The sequence below is a fragment of the Pithys albifrons genome, chromosome Z (assembly GCF_047495875.1).
Source record: "Pithys albifrons albifrons isolate INPA30051 chromosome Z, PitAlb_v1, whole genome shotgun sequence".
Classification (NCBI taxonomy): Eukaryota; Metazoa; Chordata; class Aves; order Passeriformes; family Thamnophilidae; genus Pithys; species Pithys albifrons.
The window spans coordinates 47,224,268-47,242,021 of NC_092497.1; the positions used below are offsets into that span (position 1 = coordinate 47,224,268).

General features: G+C 43.2%; 2 protein-coding genes across 5 annotated transcripts in view; one reads left to right on the forward strand and one right to left on the reverse strand.

Annotated features, from left to right (window-relative positions):
• BDP1 (BDP1 general transcription factor IIIB subunit) overlaps nucleotides 1-12,411 on the reverse strand; it is a 55,291-nt gene extending 42,880 nt beyond the window's left edge. For 3 of the 4 annotated variants that reach the window (XM_071581741.1, XM_071581743.1, XM_071581740.1), the window contains exons 1-9: nucleotides 12,098-12,411; nucleotides 5,924-6,458; nucleotides 5,200-5,306; nucleotides 4,140-4,199; nucleotides 3,653-3,799; nucleotides 2,663-2,796; nucleotides 1,647-1,741; nucleotides 1,008-1,062; nucleotides 219-362 (exon numbers count right to left, since the gene is read on the reverse strand). In XM_071581741.1, coding sequence (XP_071437842.1) covers nucleotides 219-362; nucleotides 1,008-1,062; nucleotides 1,647-1,741; nucleotides 2,663-2,796; nucleotides 3,653-3,799; nucleotides 4,140-4,199; nucleotides 5,200-5,306; nucleotides 5,924-6,458; nucleotides 12,098-12,315 — 1,495 coding nt within the window. In that variant the 5' untranslated portion in view covers nucleotides 12,316-12,411. The remainder of the gene's footprint in view (nucleotides 1-218; nucleotides 363-1,007; nucleotides 1,063-1,646; nucleotides 1,742-2,662; nucleotides 2,797-3,652; nucleotides 3,800-4,139; nucleotides 4,200-5,199; nucleotides 5,307-5,923; nucleotides 6,459-12,097) is intronic. The other variant, XM_071581742.1, reaches the window with a different exon arrangement.
• Nucleotides 12,412-12,717: 306 nt separating this feature from the next.
• Nucleotides 12,718-16,546, forward strand: LOC139685120 (small EDRK-rich factor 1-like). Its single transcript, XM_071581744.1, has 3 exons — nucleotides 12,718-12,824; nucleotides 15,450-15,558; nucleotides 16,046-16,546. Exons 1-3 carry the CDS (start codon nucleotides 12,818-12,820, stop codon nucleotides 16,116-16,118), a joined length of 189 nt encoding a protein of 62 aa, XP_071437845.1. The 5' UTR covers nucleotides 12,718-12,817; the 3' UTR covers nucleotides 16,119-16,546.
• The last annotated feature ends 1,208 nt before the right edge of the window (nucleotides 16,547-17,754 follow it).

The window sequence follows — 17,754 nt, forward strand, 5'->3', positions numbered from 1 at the left end:
AAGCACTAATTTCACTGCAGTCTCACATTCTGCTGTCAGTAATTATTACCATCCTACACATCAGGAAACTACACCTTAAAAAGTTACACAATGAAGCTATGATCCTCTTGCCCTGTCCACAACAAGGAAGGAAAAGATTCTGTATGTGATCTCTCCTCTGGCAACACATTACTGATCATTGTTTCTGTAATGTCATCTCAAGCATTCCTTCAATGTACCTTTTGACTTCTTCCGAGGCCTTGCTGGCTTCTTGTCCTTTGGCTTCTGGCTTCTAACAGTCTTCTGCTTCCGCTTTTCCTCATCTGCTAAGACCTTCTCAAGCAGCTGAGCAAAGAATTCAAAATCAAAGGGTCGTTTTTCTTCTATTGAATTAAAGCAAAGAAATAGAATGGATTTCAAAGTTGATGATTTTTTTGAGTTTCAGCTTTGTAAAATGGTACTAAAAACAATGGTTATACAGAGTTCTTCAAAATATTTTCTGTATCACTTGAGCAAGAACTGAAGTTGACATAAAGGTGACATGGATTATGATAGACTGGTTTTAAAAGAAAAAATTATAAAACTAAGTAGTTCAGAAAATGTAGGACCTGGCAAATACACAAATTGTACCACAGTATCAAATAATGTGTCAACATTTTAACATTCTGCATATGTACCTCATTCAATTAACAGAGAACGTCTTTAAGGACTCTCAAAGCAGTTTGCAGTAAATAACTGTGCTAGAAATTCCCATCAATCAGAATAATCTTAACTGACTATATACAGAAAAGTTGATATTCATCTCATTAAGCAGACATCCAAAAAACTCAGAAAATAAATCTCAATATCCTTACTGTGAACAATACTTGCCATAAAAACCTAACATTTCACAGCTTCTGGACTCATCTATGTGCCAAAACTTTCCTTTGTAATTAATTCAAGCAAGGCAAAGCACAAAAATTACTATGAAAATAGATGACTATCCTTTAATGATTCATTGTAGGGTGGGGTACATTTAGTTTACTTACTGAAAGCTTTGTCTATTCTCCATCCATTAGTTTTTTCCTCACGTTTGAACTTGTTCTAAAAGCAAACATACAGTTGTCTTTTTCATTAAGCAAGAAATGCAATAGTATGTTGTACAAAATGGCAGATCAAGATAAGCCTTCAATGCAAACCAAGTAAAGTTGTTGGATTTACACGTACACTCACACAATACTAGTTTGTAAGTAATTTTTAAGTATAAAATCTGCCACCAGGAGGTATCACCAGTTACGCCTTTTTTTTAGTATTTTCAAAACCTTTGTCCTGACTTGTAATCTGAGTAAGGTTTCAAATATCAAAGACTTTCCCAGCTGTATGCCAGAAATAAGATACTACAGAAGACCCTCACAGAACACTTATGCTTATCAGCATTCTTTGATTAAAATAAAAACAAACTGTGTCTAAGTCTGCTACACTTACTAGATACATTGATCGAAATTCAGTGACCAAACTAATGTTTCAGATACTTACAACTTCTTGAAACAGGTATTACAAAAAGCATTCCTACAGAGACAGCAGCATCAAAATTATCAATACTAATAGAGAAAGCACAGGAATGCAAACGTGAAAAAATGAAGTAAAACCAGATGTTTAACTGCTTTATTGAGTGCTTTAATTTTTACCTTAATTTCTGCTCTGGCTCTATGAGGAAACAACCGTCCAATTAAGGAGAAGTCTGTTCCTACCATACTGATAGCTAAAAAGAACATATCTGTTTCTGGAGGAACAAAAAAGAAAAAAATTACATACACTTAAGTAGTTACTAAACCATCCCTCTTGCTGTAAGAAATAAAAACACCTTGCAAACTTAATGACATGAAATCAGTAACTTTGAGGTTATTTACTTCGGTTGCAAGTCCAGGTGAGCAGGATATATGTGTTACTCTACCTCTAGTAACATTTGCTGTATGAACTATCAACAGGAAGAACTGACTGATCTGTTATAAAACTACAGAATGTGAATTATGTTTTGTAAAGCTAGGAAATCAAAGCTAACCAATCCCAAATTGCCAACGTCCATTTTTATTATGAACACCAACAGAAATCAGAAAAACAGCATGTGAAACACCATTATTATTTTACAGAAAAAGAATGCACAGAGAATTCCTTCCAAAAGGAGCACAGTGAATTCTGAAGCTGATTTTTTTCATCTACAGTTGTAAAAACTCCTTTCCAATCGTAAAAAGTCTTGCAGAGTGTTGTCAGCCTAGAGATAATAATCAATTCACGGCAGGAGTAACATAAAAAACCAACCCACCGACTCGTAAGAACACAGCTGTCTGTCTGCACTGAAATCAGTCCACACAGAGGTACCTGACATGATTTACTGCTGCCCAAGCTGGAAGAAACATACAGAGCTCAAATACCTGTACACCAGAATCCAAAATTATGCTTTTGATACAGCAGACTAGCATTTCCTTATCACCTAAATGCCCATGGCAGAAAAAAATCACAGCCTATGGATTTTTTAAAAAATACCAATTTTCACAATAAATATCACAGTTCTGCTTGTTTTAAGAGTTTGAAGGGTTGAGACTACATGACGTATAAGCAGATCCACCTAGTCCAAGATTAAAGCACTGGTGGAAAACTAAGACTTTTCTGCAAACTCAAAACTTTAAACCAAAAATATACTCACCTTTATTTGACCATGGTTTTGTGTAAAAACTTTTCCTGAAGCTGGAATAAGTAGTTGTAGAGCCACGCTCAAAGATGGGATCGTTTTCTTCTACAACACATGGACCTTTTGTTCTTAGAACTTCTACAGTTAGGCTTGAAAAGCAAACACACACAGAGATTTGACCTGAATATGTTGCTAGGAAGACACATAGTAGATGTTTATAAAGACAGCTATTCAAACTTTTCATGCCATAAGTGAGCATTTGTACTCTGTAATTAATAATCACATTAACATGTACTTTAATTGGAGAATGCATCAAGAAATCACTACCCTGCTCAGCCTGTGTAAGTAAATTTGCTTTTGTCTTTTTATAAGATATAGTACAGACATAATTAAGAATCTTAAAAAAACCCCAACGAACAACTCCTTAACATTCAAGAAATTTATTTTGCAAAACCACAAGAGCCTCTCAATATCCTTCTAGAATACTGTCAAAATCTTTTACCAGACCTGGCCTAAATTTCATGCTAATAATGCTCTTGGGGAACTCAGTAATTCAATACTTTATTTTTTAATTCATATTCTAAGCAAAGTTTCTGAAAACACTGACAGAATAATAAAGCAGCAACATGCAAGATGCAAAGCTGGAGCAGATCATATTGAAAACCAAGTAACAGTAAGCATGTTAACATGTTAACTCCGAGAAACAAAGCAGTCCACTAAATAGAAGATATTTGGATGTTTGACAATTTCCAGTGTTCACTCTCTAACAAAACATGACATCTTCTTCTACCACCTTCTCCAAAAACATTTTTCCTAAAGTCTGCCACTACTGATATGCAGATACCTGCTGCTCCTATTTTGCCACATACTTGCACTGTTCTTCTCAAGTCAGTGCAGCTCAGCTCTCAACACACAAGTACCCTCATGGTTGTCCCAGGACAAAGTAATGCTGTTCTCCATTCGCAAACTGCACTGCAATGCCATGAGTGAGGCACAAGATATTACCTTTCTTCATCTAGAATAATTGAACCATCTTCTGCTACTTTCACACGAGGAACAAGAAGTGGGCCATCCTGACTCTCCTCCCCATTCTCTTCTTCTTCTTCTTCCTCCTCCTCTTCTTCATGATCAAGAGTACTTTTCTCTTCCTGTCTACAATTTTTAAGACAGCAAACAAAATATTGGTAGTGTTTTGAACTGCTGGTCAGTATGCCAGACATTCAACAATTTAATGAACCACTCAGCAATGCAACAAGTCAGTCAACACAAACTCTGAAATCTGCTTTTCATTCTATTGTAAAATGGAAATATGCAAAAACATAACACTGAAAGCAAAATGTTCTTAAATCACTCAATTCTTTCAAATTACAATTTGTTGTAAATAAGGGCTGTGATACTGAAACAGTAAAAAAACTGACCTATACTGTATTACCACAGAAACACTTTTTTTTAACACCAGAAAACTTTTTGACTATACTGCACCAAGACTTACTCTTTCATCTGACTCACTCCAGAATTCTTTTCTGTTTTCTTTTCTTCTGCCAATGACGACCTGGAATTTCATGAAAAGCTAGAGATAAATGTTTGTACAGATACATTCCTGCTTTATTCCACAAAACTGGCTTTTAGTGGGTAACAGAGAAGGATATACAAACCTTTTTTTTCTCCAATTCTCAAGACTTATTTTTCAATTCTCAAGGCTTAAGTCTAACTAAACAACCACCACTGCTTAATGAATTTTGGTCTTTCTTGTACAAGCAAGGACAAAACAAGGTATTTTGAGCAGTAATCCATTGCTGGAGTACAGGGAATGTGAGAGTATCCTGCCCATTACATCCTTAGGGACTATTCAGAGTGGAATTAAAAAACAACATGGAAAATGATAAATAAAACATATAAACACACAAACATCAACAAGCAGGTGATAACAGACATCACTAGAAAACTCACTGGCTACTGAGAGAGAGAACAGGATTTGGATAACTGTACTTCTATTTATGTGATTGCTTTTGGTAGGAGCAGGAAACGTGTCCTGCTCTGCCTGGGGCAGTCAGTGCACCTAGCAGCGTTGGCTCCTCTGGAGGGCTCGCTCAGCCCTGCCACTGGTGGAACACGTCAGTGCAACAGCAGCAGTGACATCTGTCCAGACAGAACGTACAGACCTCATGGACCTTGCAGTGCATTTTGGACTTCAGAACGTGGAAGGAGAAATCCTTAGCTTTCTGAGTCCACTAGATCTGGAAGCAATCACATCCCTAGCAGTCATAATTAAAAATTTCACAGCAGGTACTTGAAAAACCAAAAATTCTACTATTCTGTATTCCTACAGAGATAAATCAGCACTTGGGATAGGTTCATGATTGTGTATTTCAACAAGCACATTAAGTTCCATCCTCATTTCTGTATGAGGATTAAGTAGATGAGAAAATGTCTAGAAGCTTTTGTTACCACTGCAATGACACTGCATCTGTGCTAGTATTACAGATTTAAGTATTAAACAGGCAGAAAAATAATTTAAGCTAAAGACGGAGGGAAAGAAAGGTCATACTTACTTCATAGGATTGTTTTCTGGCAGATAGTATATCAAGTCTCTCATGGTCATTTTAGAGCGATCTGGTGGAGATCGTCCTTCAGTTACTGGAGGCCTGTGTTTCAACTTCTTCCATACAAAAAAGAAAATCAAACAACAAACTCAGATTCATCCTGAAAGTAGTTTATATGTCACAAAATATTTTTTTGTTTATGAAGTACTCCATTCAGGGAGTTTTGTTGCTCACACATACCACCCCCAAGAACCAAAATATGATTATATTGAAAGTGTCCCTTTGTCAGAGAGGGCATCACAGACACCCCTTCAGATATATTCAATACCTGGCACAAATAAAAGTTAAAAGTTATTCAAAATTACAGAACTCTGACAGTGATTCACTTGAAAAAATGAGAAATCCCAAATACCAAGCTTCTTACAGCTTCCCTACTTTATTAGCAACTGTGATTTTCAAACTGGAATGTTGACTGTAAAATACCAGGTGTAATGTCAAAAAGACTCACTGATCCAATCAAATGAAACAATACACATTTCTTGTGAAATCCGTATTATCAGCGGACAAAGTTCTACTACTACTTCTAAACAGAATAAACCCATACGGAGGCACCACAGACTATTAGCAGTGAGCAGCTGAAAATCACCAGGAAACACTGCAGTAAAGAGATGATGTATGCCATGTGATTCACATGCCCTTCACAGACTGGCACCACTCAACACAGACACCTTACCATCCGCTCCTTCCTCAGTTCTTCTTTAAGCATTTCTCTTAACTTCCGAGCCTTGAGGATCCTCTCACGGTCAGAACACACTCGTTTCTCTTTTTCAGGAGGAGGTTTCATGGGTAGCTTTTCCTCCTGTCTTGGTCTCTCCTTAAGAGGAGAGGGTACACTCTTCTGCGAACTTTCATCATTTTTCTGAGCAGCTACACCTACAGTTTGCTCTTTGTTTACTGAGTTTTTTAGCGGTGAAAACTGTGGTACTTGTGGCACAGGTGTTTTCTTCTCAGGAAGGATGGGAAACCTTAAAGAGGTGTCAACATTGCTCTTTTCTGAGCTGGAGGAATCCTTCTGAAGTGAAGCGCTGCCATCAGGAACCTGTGGTGTTCGCCTCTGCAATTTTGGTGCTGAACACTGAGCAGATGAAGGTCCAGCTCTGGGTTTGACAAGATTTGGCATGGTGGAGATTCGTTTTCTTCTCTGTGCAGGCATCTCTGCAGATTTACTGCCTTTCCCAGCATCACTGGAACTATCAGCCTTGTCATTGCTGGAAAAATTAAGGGAATATTCTGAAGTACTTTACAGTGACAATTTTTTTACTCTTACTTTCAAGATATGTTTATAGGCCACTCAGTATAAACACTGAGCTACAGGAAAATAGTTATATACAGGAAGCCAAGCTTGAACCAACCTGTGGCTGGTACTTCCTCATAAACTAATCTGCTGTAAGAACCTACATATTATTTTCTAACACTCATCAATGAGCTTGTAACAGTAACATGTTCCTACCTCCCACTTCTTTTTTTGGAAGGCTCTCTCCTTTCAGCTGAAAATACGAGTACAATAAAGCTTTATAAAAAAATAACCCACACAACACTGGTGACATATTAAGAACATTTCAACAAAGCTATGTAACAAGCAGTTTGATGATTTTTATTACAATAGATGTTAACATTCATCTTACACATTTACAAGTAGATGATATGGAAACTGTGAACCCTGGAAAAACTTTGGCAGTCAAACTGGCTCCTGCTCACACTTAACTACTGTTCACAATGAACACCAAAAACTCTTAGCTTCCCTGGAAAGCTTTCTTATATAAATACTTTTCCCATCATTTATGCAGAAATAATTTTCAAAGTGTAAGTAAAATTGCCAACTGTTCTTGTTCCCCATTTAAAGGAGAACACAAACCAACAGAATGTCAGTTTATGCGGTGCTTTAATTGCTGGGCCCGGGAAACCTGGGGACTATTGTCCTAAGCCAGGATTCCAACGAGCCATTCTTGAAGACAGCTTTTATACCTTTTCTACAGCGTTGTACATGCACAAAGACACATGATCTCGTCCATAAATCAGTTACATAGGTTATACATATACAATTGATGCCCGTCTCCAAGGGTTAAAAATCTACCATGCTTGTCTAACACAGGATACTGGTTAACTAGACTCCCACCACCAGACCATTTGCAAAACCCCTTACATATGTTGATTCTAATCTTATCTTTAAGCAACAGTTTGTTTTCTTCCTCAGGTTCTATTTACTTCACTAATCCCTTTGATTATTGTCCTGCTGTTCCTAGCAAATTCCCAACAGTTTCCAGGACCCCACTACTGTTTCAAGTTACCCCACCTCAGGCCCAGTTAAACCCCGTAAACCTTAGCATAACTACTTCCACGATTAGATTTACAAATATATTTGTAACATTCTCATCTTCCCAAATCTGCTGACTTCTCCAGGGTTCAGCTTCAGCTCACAGGAAAGACCGCAGCAGAATTATAACTGAGTCATGAAGAGGGGTTTTTTCATTTTACACTGGACTTATGCCCTGTTTCTGTCTGTAAGGACAATCACACCCACAGTTCACTCAGCCATTTTCAAAAATGGTCAGGAGCAAATGCCTTTCAAGGAACACAACAAAAGCATAAACATACAGAGAAACTTTTATAAATCCTCTCCAGCTATTCCCTGTGACTCAGGTAAATGCTGCATATGATGCATTTGCATTCAGCAGCCTCTGTTAAATGGCGGAACCAATTTGTCCCACGCCCCAAGTTCATACACGTTTCCAGCACACAAAGCATCCCTGGGGACGGAGTTTAGAGGGCTCATTACATGGTGCCTCTGTCTGTTTTGGATGAGAGCCTTACCGACTTCCGTTCAACACCCTCTGTTCCTTGTACAGCAGGAGACAGTGGAAAGTAATTTTTTGTTCACCTTTTCCATACCACCTGTGTTTTGTGGCGTTTTAATCAGAGAGCCACACTGGATTTCTGAACAAAGACAATTTATCAGAAAATGTACGAAAAAAATAAGAACTACCTTAGCTTTGAAAATTTTCACTTCCTTCATAATTAACAAAACCTGCTCAGCATATAGAAAACAAAACAAGGTAAAGTAACCAATGCTACAGACACAAATTTGAGCAGCTCTGAAGGAATGCTGCAATAAGGATAAAGATGCAAGACATTTTCACATTTACTTTTACTTTTCTTGCAGACCACACGACAAACTCATTGTGCTGACTGTCACCAAATACCTCAACCAGGATACCAAGCTGTGTGATCTCCCTCAAATTCACTCTTCCTCAGAGGCATCCAGCCAGACAATTTCTAAAATGCATAATCTAGAGCTCCCCAAAAAGCTAACACTGCACACTCTACAATAAATCTCTGTTTTCTCTTTCCTATTTGGTTGCTCTATGCCTTCAAAAGCAACCAAAAACTTTAAGAAACAGCTTTCCAGTGGAACTTACAGTGACCAAATAGGGGCAAGCAGGGCGTAGCTCTCAGTTCTGCCTTTTCTATCTACTCCCAGGCCTAAAAGGTCCCCTGGGAGTCTCCCAGCATTTATTGGTGGATACCCCCTTCTCTGTCCAGCTGAGCTGTGGAAACACCACAGTTTTCCAATGGTTCCCATCTCTTCTTGTAAGTGCAATATTTTCCCAATCTGCACATCTCCAAAGAAGCTCACCCTTAAACACAGCCCACACATTCCAAAGTGTTGGCAAACTGAAGAGGTTCATACATACATTCAACATGAACAATTTCCATAACAGACTGGTTTAAATGTCTTAGAACTTCTCTACCTTTTTTGTGGATTTTTAAGCCTGGATATTTTACATATTTATTGAGGAAAATATTTTATGTCCTGTTACTTAGAATCACAGAATATGCTGACTTGGAAGGGATCAACAAGGATCATCAAAGTCCAGCTCCTGGCCCTGTGCAGGACAGCCCCAAGAGTCACACTGTGCCCGAGAGTGTTGCCCAGACACTTCTTGATCTATCAGGTTTGTTGCTGCGACCACTTCCCTGGGGAGCCTGATCCAATGAACCATCTTTAGGTGAAAAATCTACTCCTAATATCCAGCCTAAACTTACCCTGACTCAGCTTCACGCTGTTTCCTCAGGTCCTGTCATTTTTCACATGAGGGAAGAGAACTGTACTTGCCTCTCTGCTTCCCCTCATGAGGATGTTGAAAAGCACAATGAGGCCTCCCCTCAATCTCTTCTTCTTCAAGAGGAACAGACCAAGTGATATCAGCTGCTTCTGATAAGGCTTCCCCTCCAGATCCTTCACCTCCCTTGTAGCTTTCCTCTGGATGCTTTCTAATACCTTGATATCTTTCCTATATTGTGGTGCCCCAAACTGCACACAATATCCAAGGTGAGGCTGCCCCAGTGCAGAGCAGAGCAGGACAATCCCCTCCCTTGACCGGCTGGTGATGCTGTGCCTGATGCCCCCAGGACCCGGTTGGCCCTCCTGGCTGCCAGGGCACTGCTGACTCAGTTTCCATTGACCAGGATTCCCAAGTCCCTTTCCACAGAGCTGCTCTCTCATTCCCCATTCTGTATGTACATCCAAGATTCATCCATCCCAGGTGAAGAATTCAGCACTTGCCAGATTAATTGAACTTCATATGGTTGGTGACTGCCCAGTCCTCTGATTTGTCAAGCTCTCTCTGCAGGGCCTCCCTGCCTTCCAGGCAGTCAACAGCTCCTGCAAGTTCTGTGTCCTCTACACACTTTCCTCGTATCCCTTACAGTCCTGCATCCCAGTAATTTATGAAGACGTTGAAGAGCACAGGGCCAAGGATGGAGTCCTGTGGAACCCCCCTGGTGACAGGTCTAATGTTACTCTGGTCAGTTACCCTCTGTGCCCTCTCCGTGATCCAAGTGCTCACCAATGGTGCCTGTTTATCCAGCTGTGTGCTGGACATTTTGTCCAGAGGGATCCTGTGAGAGACACTATCAAATGTTTTACTGAAATCCAAAAAGATTACACCAAATGGTAGCCCTTGGTCACCTGGGTGGGTTACCTTGTCATCAGGTTGTGTGGCAAACGTCTGTTTTTAGTGCCACAAGAAGAGATCAGAGTGCCTTTCAGAACAGCACTGGTATCTAGTTTTGAAACCTAAAATCATACTCCACTGATAAATTATAAATAAAAAGTCTTTAATAAATCTGTTGAATCAGCAACAGTACCATATAAATGAAAAATGGTAAGAATGTCTTAAGAAAAAAAGGTAAGACAGTAAAAGATCCAGAATGTAATCCTTGTAACATATACATTTCATAAATAAAACTTGAAAGAAAAACATCCTTAAAGCACAATGCAAAAGAATTAAAGATGTAAGATACCAGCTGAGTAAGTGGCAGCATGGGTTTGCTAAAAACACACACATCCTGCCACCTAGTCTGGTATCTGAATTTCTAGTCACAAGAAACAGAACACTGTAAGCCCTTTTCATACTGCCATAAAGGACAAGCTTCAACTAAAAGAATGGAAGTATTCATGAAAGATGCAAAAACATATGTTTAAAAGAAGTGGGAAGGCTGTTATGAGGAGCAGTTACCAGACTGGGAAAATGTCCTGAAAAACTGGTCTGCACTGCTTTTGGTAGGGACAGAGTTCACCTCCTGCACAGTGGCTCACATGGTGGTGTTTCAGATTTGTGATGAGTGCTGACAGCACATCTGGGTTTCAGCTATGGCTGAGCAATGATTAAAGAGCACCCAGGTCTTTCCTCATGCTGCTCCATGAGTGAGCAGATTTAGGATGGGCAAAAAGCTGGGAGGCAACACAGTGGGGACAGCAGACCCCAAATGACCAAAGGCACATCTTGTACTAATTTGAATCATGCTCCTCAGTGAAAACTGGGAAAGAAGGAGGAAAAAGTTTCTCTTCTCAAGTAACTGTTACACATAACGGAGCCCTGCCTTCCTGGAGACTGTAAAATACGTGCCTGACATTGGGAAGTGGTGAATGAATTCCCAACCTTCCTTTGCTGGCATGCACATCTTTTGCTTTGTATATCACACTGCCTTTATCTAGAACCAGGAGTTCGTGCCCTTTTAATGTTCCGCCCATCCCAGGGGGCTGGGAGGGGGTAGGGTGTGAGAAAGCAAGCGAGAAACTGTGGGGGGCTTCGCGGCCAGACACGGTTAATGCACAACAGGTCCTCGTGCTTGTGCTACAATAAAAAGCACTTAAAAACTGAATAGTTTAAAAGGAAAAAAGCCGGAAAATCTTGTCTTGCCAACGCATGGAGAAGTGAATACAAAGGAGGAAACGCTGTCGGAATGCAGAATCAGTCAGTCATCCACTCATGGAGCACTAAGAACTTTTGCTGTACACAGCAAACCGGGGCTGCAGCAAAGCCAGAAACTGTCAGACCATACTGGGCCCCTCCCTCCTTCGCAGCTTTACTTTACAGAACCAATTAGCTTTAAAAAGACCTCCGGGATCGAGTCCAACCTATGGCCAAGCACCACCATATAAACAAGACAGTAGCACCAAGAGCCACGTTCAGTCTTTCCCTGAACACCTCCAGGGGCTGTGGCTCCACCACCTCCCTGGGCAGCCCCTTCAATATTATTTCAAGAACCTGCTGCGACACCGCAGCTGAGGTTCTGCTTAAGATGCGAACGCGCCAAACACCCACAACACGCCGTTCGACGGCCCCGTACGCGCCGTCACGGGGCCTGGCCCGCCGGGTCGTTCAGAAGGTGCAGGCCGGGGGCGGCTCTAAGCACCGAACGGACCGCGCACCGCAACCAGCCCCACGCAGAGCCCCCACTGCCGCCTCGGCCTCCGGCGCGGTCCCGGTTCCGCACCTGTGCCGGCTCGGCCCGCTCCCGGGGCCTCGCGGGCCCAGGCATGGCCTCACCGGGCGGGACTCACCTCTCGGCCCGACGCGCCTCCGCCGCGGCGGTCCCGGCTCTGTCGGCCGGCGGGGAGCTCGAGGGCAGGGGCTCCGGCGGCTGCGTGTCCGGCGGCTGCGTGTCCGTCCCGCCGGTGCCGGTGTCGGTGTCGGTGCTGGGGGCGGTGCCGGTGGCGGTGCCGGCCCTGCCCGGGGCCCGCACGTTGGGCCGCACCGCGAGCCGCGCGCGCCGGAACATGGCGGCGGAGCGGGAGCGGCGCGCGCCGCCCGCGCGGGAGCGGCGTCAGCGGCGCGCGGGGACGGCCCGGGAGTCCCGCGAGCACCGGCCCCTCGCGCCCCGGCGCGCCCCGAGACGTCATCACCGTGCGCCGGCGGCGCCAGAGAGCACGAGCGGAAGGGAGGGAGGGAAGGGCCGTGCGGCGCAATGGCGGCACCGGAACGGCCTGTAACGCCCCGGCGGCGCCGAGGGCACTCCACCCCTCAAGCCAGACGCCCACTTCGCCCGCGATGACTAGTTCGTCAAACCTCACGCCCCCAGGCTCGGGAGGCCCCGCCGCGATGGCCCCTGAGTCCTGCCGGGCGGGGCCGTGGCGCGCAGCCCGCTGATTGGACCGAGCCCCGGCGCCGCTGTGACGTCAGCAGCCAGCGAGGCTTCATAGGGCCCTGCGGCGGCGCGCGGCCCCGCAGACGGGAGCGGAGCGGGGGAGGAGGGCGGCGTTGCGCGGCCTCAGCCTCTCGCCATGACCCGTGAGTGGAGGGGGGGGGCTCACCCGGGGGACGGAAGGCGTGGTAGTGCTTGGCAGCTGCCCTTTTGTGCTCCGGACCTGGGCGCGACACCGAGGGCAGCCCGGCTGCGGGTCCGCCGCGGTGTGGTACCGCTGCCGCGTCGGGGCTTCTGCGGTCTTGGCATACCCGGGGCGAATTCCCGGCTGTGGCGAGTGCGTGGGGCGCTGGAGCTGAGGTTTCTTCCCATGCCCTGCCGCTGTCCAAAGCTGGAAGCGAATGCACCTCCCCCGCCTCCTGGCATAGCTGTGCTAGGGCGCGGGAGGGAGGGACAGGAGTGGCGATGAGCTCGGCTTTGGTACCAGCTGCCGCCCAGATTGGAGATAAAGGGCTTTTATATCAGTGCCGAATACTTAATACTGCACTGCTTAAGTTGTGGTTGTTAAGGCTGTCGTTGGAAGGGCAGCGGGACTTGGTAAAGCATCACCGTGTTCAGCAGCAATGTGGCAGACCCGCTCTAAAATGGCGGAGAATGGTGAACCAAGCCCAGGATGCTCCCGCTGCCCCGGTGGCTGGAGTTGCTCCTGTGCCCTCTGCGTATTGTGCTTGGCAGTACGGAAACTGCTTGTGTTTAACTAAGGTTGTGCTTTCACGTTCACCCTTAAAAATACGCAGGTTTGAGGCTCTGCTTTCACATTCACGCTTGAAATTCCACAGTTTTGAAGCCTCTGCACTGCTGGAAATGCAGCTGAAAACCTGAATGGTGCACAGTTTGCGCACAGAAGAGGTTTTGAACATGAGGAAGTGGCACGTTTAGGGCTTCCATCGGTATTTTTTTGCCTGGAGTTGGGAGAGTAAGAACAGGTTGGATTAAGGCATATGTCTTGCGCGGGCAGGCAAGGATGGGGATGCTTAAGCATAGATATAAACAAGAAGGGTGTAGTAATCTTTACAGGGCAGTTTGTGCTTGCATTTCACGTTAGAGGAAGCTGAATTGTCTTCTGTTGGGATAATTTCATTGAAAATTTAGGTTGATATTACAGAATGTAGAAAACAGCACTGGCTCCCTTGAAGATAGGGTTAGTCATTCAGCATCCCGGGTGGAGTAATGGGGCCAAATAGTCCTTAGAAATGTTTTATTGAAAGCAGGTGCGGTATAAGTAAGTTTCTTTTCAAGTAGTTCAATTTGGTCTTCTATGCTTTGAATGCATTCTGTATTGTATTGCCCAGCTTTTCTACCTGCTCTGCTTTGCTGGGCAGAAGTGACAGCCAGACTTTTCAGTGATGCCACTGTGTTTGGTTCCTAAGTCTCTGCAACCTTACTGTGTATATGGAAAAACTCCACAGAGACCATGCACAGTGTGTGCTTGAAAAGGAAGGAAGTGCCTGAGGTTAAGGGTGGAGGGTGATTACTATCTGAATTCTGGCTACAGCAGTAGGTTTTGACTTCCCCTCTCCACATGATGAAAGAAGATACTTCGTTCTTTTTAAAGCACCACAGAAGAGCTCTTTTGTTGATGCTGAATTGTTCGTATGACGTCACTCCTGAGCACCACAAAACTCGCGAACCATTTATAGCCTGGAATGTGTCATCTGCCCATGAGTCATCAAGTTCTAATCAACACTAGTACTGCCAGAGATAGAGAACTGTTATACTTCAGTTCCTGAACAAACAGCTGGGGACAGGATAATAAGGATGAGCAGTTCTTTTCTTTTTCGAAAGGTGGTACTTGATGTGCTGTCACAGGTGGAGCATATCTTCCAAGGCAGGAGCAGCAATCATAGCAGGCTGCTTTCACTTGGGCTTCTGGCACCTCTTCCCAGTCAGTACACATGCTGTTGTGAAGGATGTACAAAACCCCTGCTTCTGGAGGGTTGCTCTTAGCTACTTGTTGACATGGCAGGTAGCTTTGTCTTCTCAGAAATGGGATGAGTACAAAGCTATGGATCATATCAGCAGGTTGCTGTTTAAAAGTAACCTAGTCCTACACTGCTTCCATTAAAAGGTGTCCTCTATACTGGCAGTGATGTGGTTTTGTGTCTTGATATGTAATGTGTCTATATACACATATATGTGTGTCTATATATACACATACATGCACAAATAATGTTATTCTGCTTGCTTTTGTTGAAAGTAATGCTAATCAGTTGCTAAGGTCAGACTTAAAAGTACTGCACTTGATTTCAAATAAAAAAGTCTTTTGAGGTCACCTCTAAAATAGTATTTCAGTGTAATTAATTTTAATGCTGTTCTTTCAGTCTAGAATTAATTTATAAACTATATCGGATACTGGAATCTGAGATGGAGAGGATGATTCTTCTTTGAATGAGGTACTGACACAATTTTCCCCAGGCTAGTGGGGTGGTCTTCCTTCAGTCTTTTATGGCAAACAGCATTTTGTTTCTCTAAGGAATGTTGGAGTGAATTTTGATAACTCTTGGACATGACCTATAGAATTATGAATGTGAGAACTAACAGGCTTTGATTTCTCCCATTGTGCTGTGGAGGGGGTCACTGATGGAAGATGTGGCCACACCAGCTCCACAGACTGCGCCAAACTGCATCACCTTTATAATAGACTTCTACACAGGCAAGGGGTGTGGAGAAAAAAAGGAGTAGTAACTGTTCAATTGTATATTATATTACAGGTGGGAACCAGCGTGAACTTGCCCGCCAAAAGAACCTGAAGAAAACTCAGGAGATCCACAAAGGCAAAAGGAAAGAGGACAGCTTGTCTGCCTCTCAGAGAAAACAGAGGTAACATCTAGTGAAGTAGAGTGAAATGGTTGGGCAGAAAAGGAGAGGAAAATGGGTCAGAAAGAATCCAATGTCTTGGCTGAAACGACACTTAAGTACCTTGCTTTGATTCATGCTCTAACCACATGCTAGAGCATAAACCATGGATAAAGTTTTGCTTTTGTTTATTTTGAGCAGCTTTTTGCCTAGTACAAATAGGAAGAGATTGTGTAATGCTCTCTTGAGGATGTTTGATCTATTGTGTCCTTTGCTTCTAAAACTGAAAGAATTATATAAGGTCTACTAATCAAGTAACTTGTCTGCCTCATGGGATAATGCATGCACTGAAAAAACACAGGGTAATAATATGCTTCTGGCTAACAGGAATTTTATACTAATATTTTTCTCTTCTTGGAGTGGGGGTTACTAAAAGGCAAAAATAAGCTGGAGGAAATTCTATAGAAAAACTGTGAGTTAGTATCTGATATCCAACTCTTTTTCTTCACAGAGACTCTGAAATCATGCAGCAAAAGCAAAAAGCAGCTAATGAAAGGAAGTCTCTGCAGGCAGGAGCAAAATGAGCTGCCTCTATGGATAACATGGCACGTGCTGATGAAGGAAAAGGGCCCGGAAGATCAAAGACCGTTCATAAAAATGTCCAGCCATTAAATGATTATTGTGCAGAGTTGTTCAAGTAGCATTAGTGTAGAGTATTTTCTGGTTATCATAGGCTTAGTTGTCTGGAGTGCTGTTTCTAAACTGACTACACTCTTATGCATGTTTATGAATAAAAATACCAAGCAGTAGCTTTACTCCAGCTTTTGCTGCATTTGTTAGTTTTACTGAATGGTTCCAGTAACAAAATTTCTGAATTTACAGTCAGACCAGGTTTGGTTGCTGCAATTCTTGAAAGTACAGCTTCATTCAGAATGTGCTTAACCTTACAGAGATCTGAACTGTAAATCCCATCTTAAAATATTTTTACAATAAAATGTTGCATGAAATACTGTCTAACCTGAAATGGTTATGTTTGATAATCAGTTATTTTTGAAGAAGTTACCAAGAACACAAGGAATGGATAGTATTGTAGAGAAATGCAGTACACATATGCGAGTGTAATATAAAGTATAAATAAAGTTTATAAGAAATGCATATAAGCAGCATCCCATGCAGTGTAAGTCTGGACTAGAGGCAAAGATACCTGTTGGGTTGCAGACTTTGTTGGTGTAGAAAACTGACACAACTGGTGCTTATACTAACTTTAGAATAGCTGCAGGCTTGAGGTTAGTGAGTTGCAACATAAGCAAACCTTGAAATTGCTGGACCACCAAAGTGATTTGAAACTACTGCTTAAACCTCCCTCAGAAATAAAAGTTAGTGTGAGAAAACTCAGCCCTTGCTTCACAGACATGCTTGAGTGTGTTGTGTACTGACCGAGGGAAAACTGTGGGCAAACTTCCCTGTCTGAGCATCCAGGAGCCACTCTGTCAGCCACTTATGCACCATCTGAGTGGGGACCAAAGCCACTGCACAGCTACACACCCCCTACACACACAGACCAGGTTTCTGTACTGGCTCAATCCCAAGATTCCCACAGCAGACTCTGATACCCCAATCATTAATACAATCTAACCTTGGTACAATAACTAAATAACATCACCTTAAACTGGTGCCTCTGAGGTGGAAACCTCAAGACAAACCCTGAGCTTTTATGCCCTCACAGTCTGAGGTGGGGGAAGTCTGGGAGTCCTCAGCTCCTGCTGTGTCTATGTCTGGTCACCTGGTTGGGCCACAGCTGCCTCTACAGTTCTGGCCCCTTGCCCAGCCCTGTAGCCACCCAGAGCTCCCCTGCAGCTGCACACCAAGCTACTCCTGCTAAATGTGATCTTCATGAACTTTTCAATCTCTAAAGACAGCTTTGAGGCCTTTGCTTGTATAAGCTTTATCCTATGTAAGTGCATTTGTTTGTTGTTAATGGGCCCCTGGCACAGGTTGAGGAGAGCTGAAAGGAAAAGGTCCCTGGTTCTGGCAGCATAGTACCTGCAGCTGGTGAGAAATTAAGCAAATTTACATAATTACAGAATTGCTAGGACTGCAAGGGAACTCGAGACCATCCAGTCCAACCCCCATGCCAAAGCAGAGTCACCCAGAACAGGTAACAGGAACCTGTCGAGGTAGATTTTGAATGTCTCCAGCGAGGGAGGCTCTTCGATCTCC

What these genes read in the sequence shown, in the direction of transcription:
- LOC139685120 (XM_071581744.1), top strand. An exon ending in GCCTCTCAGAGAAAACAGAG is followed by an intron (nt 15,559 to 16,045) that starts GTAACATCTAGT and finishes TTTTCTTCACAG; the next exon opens with AGACTCTGAAATCATGCAGC.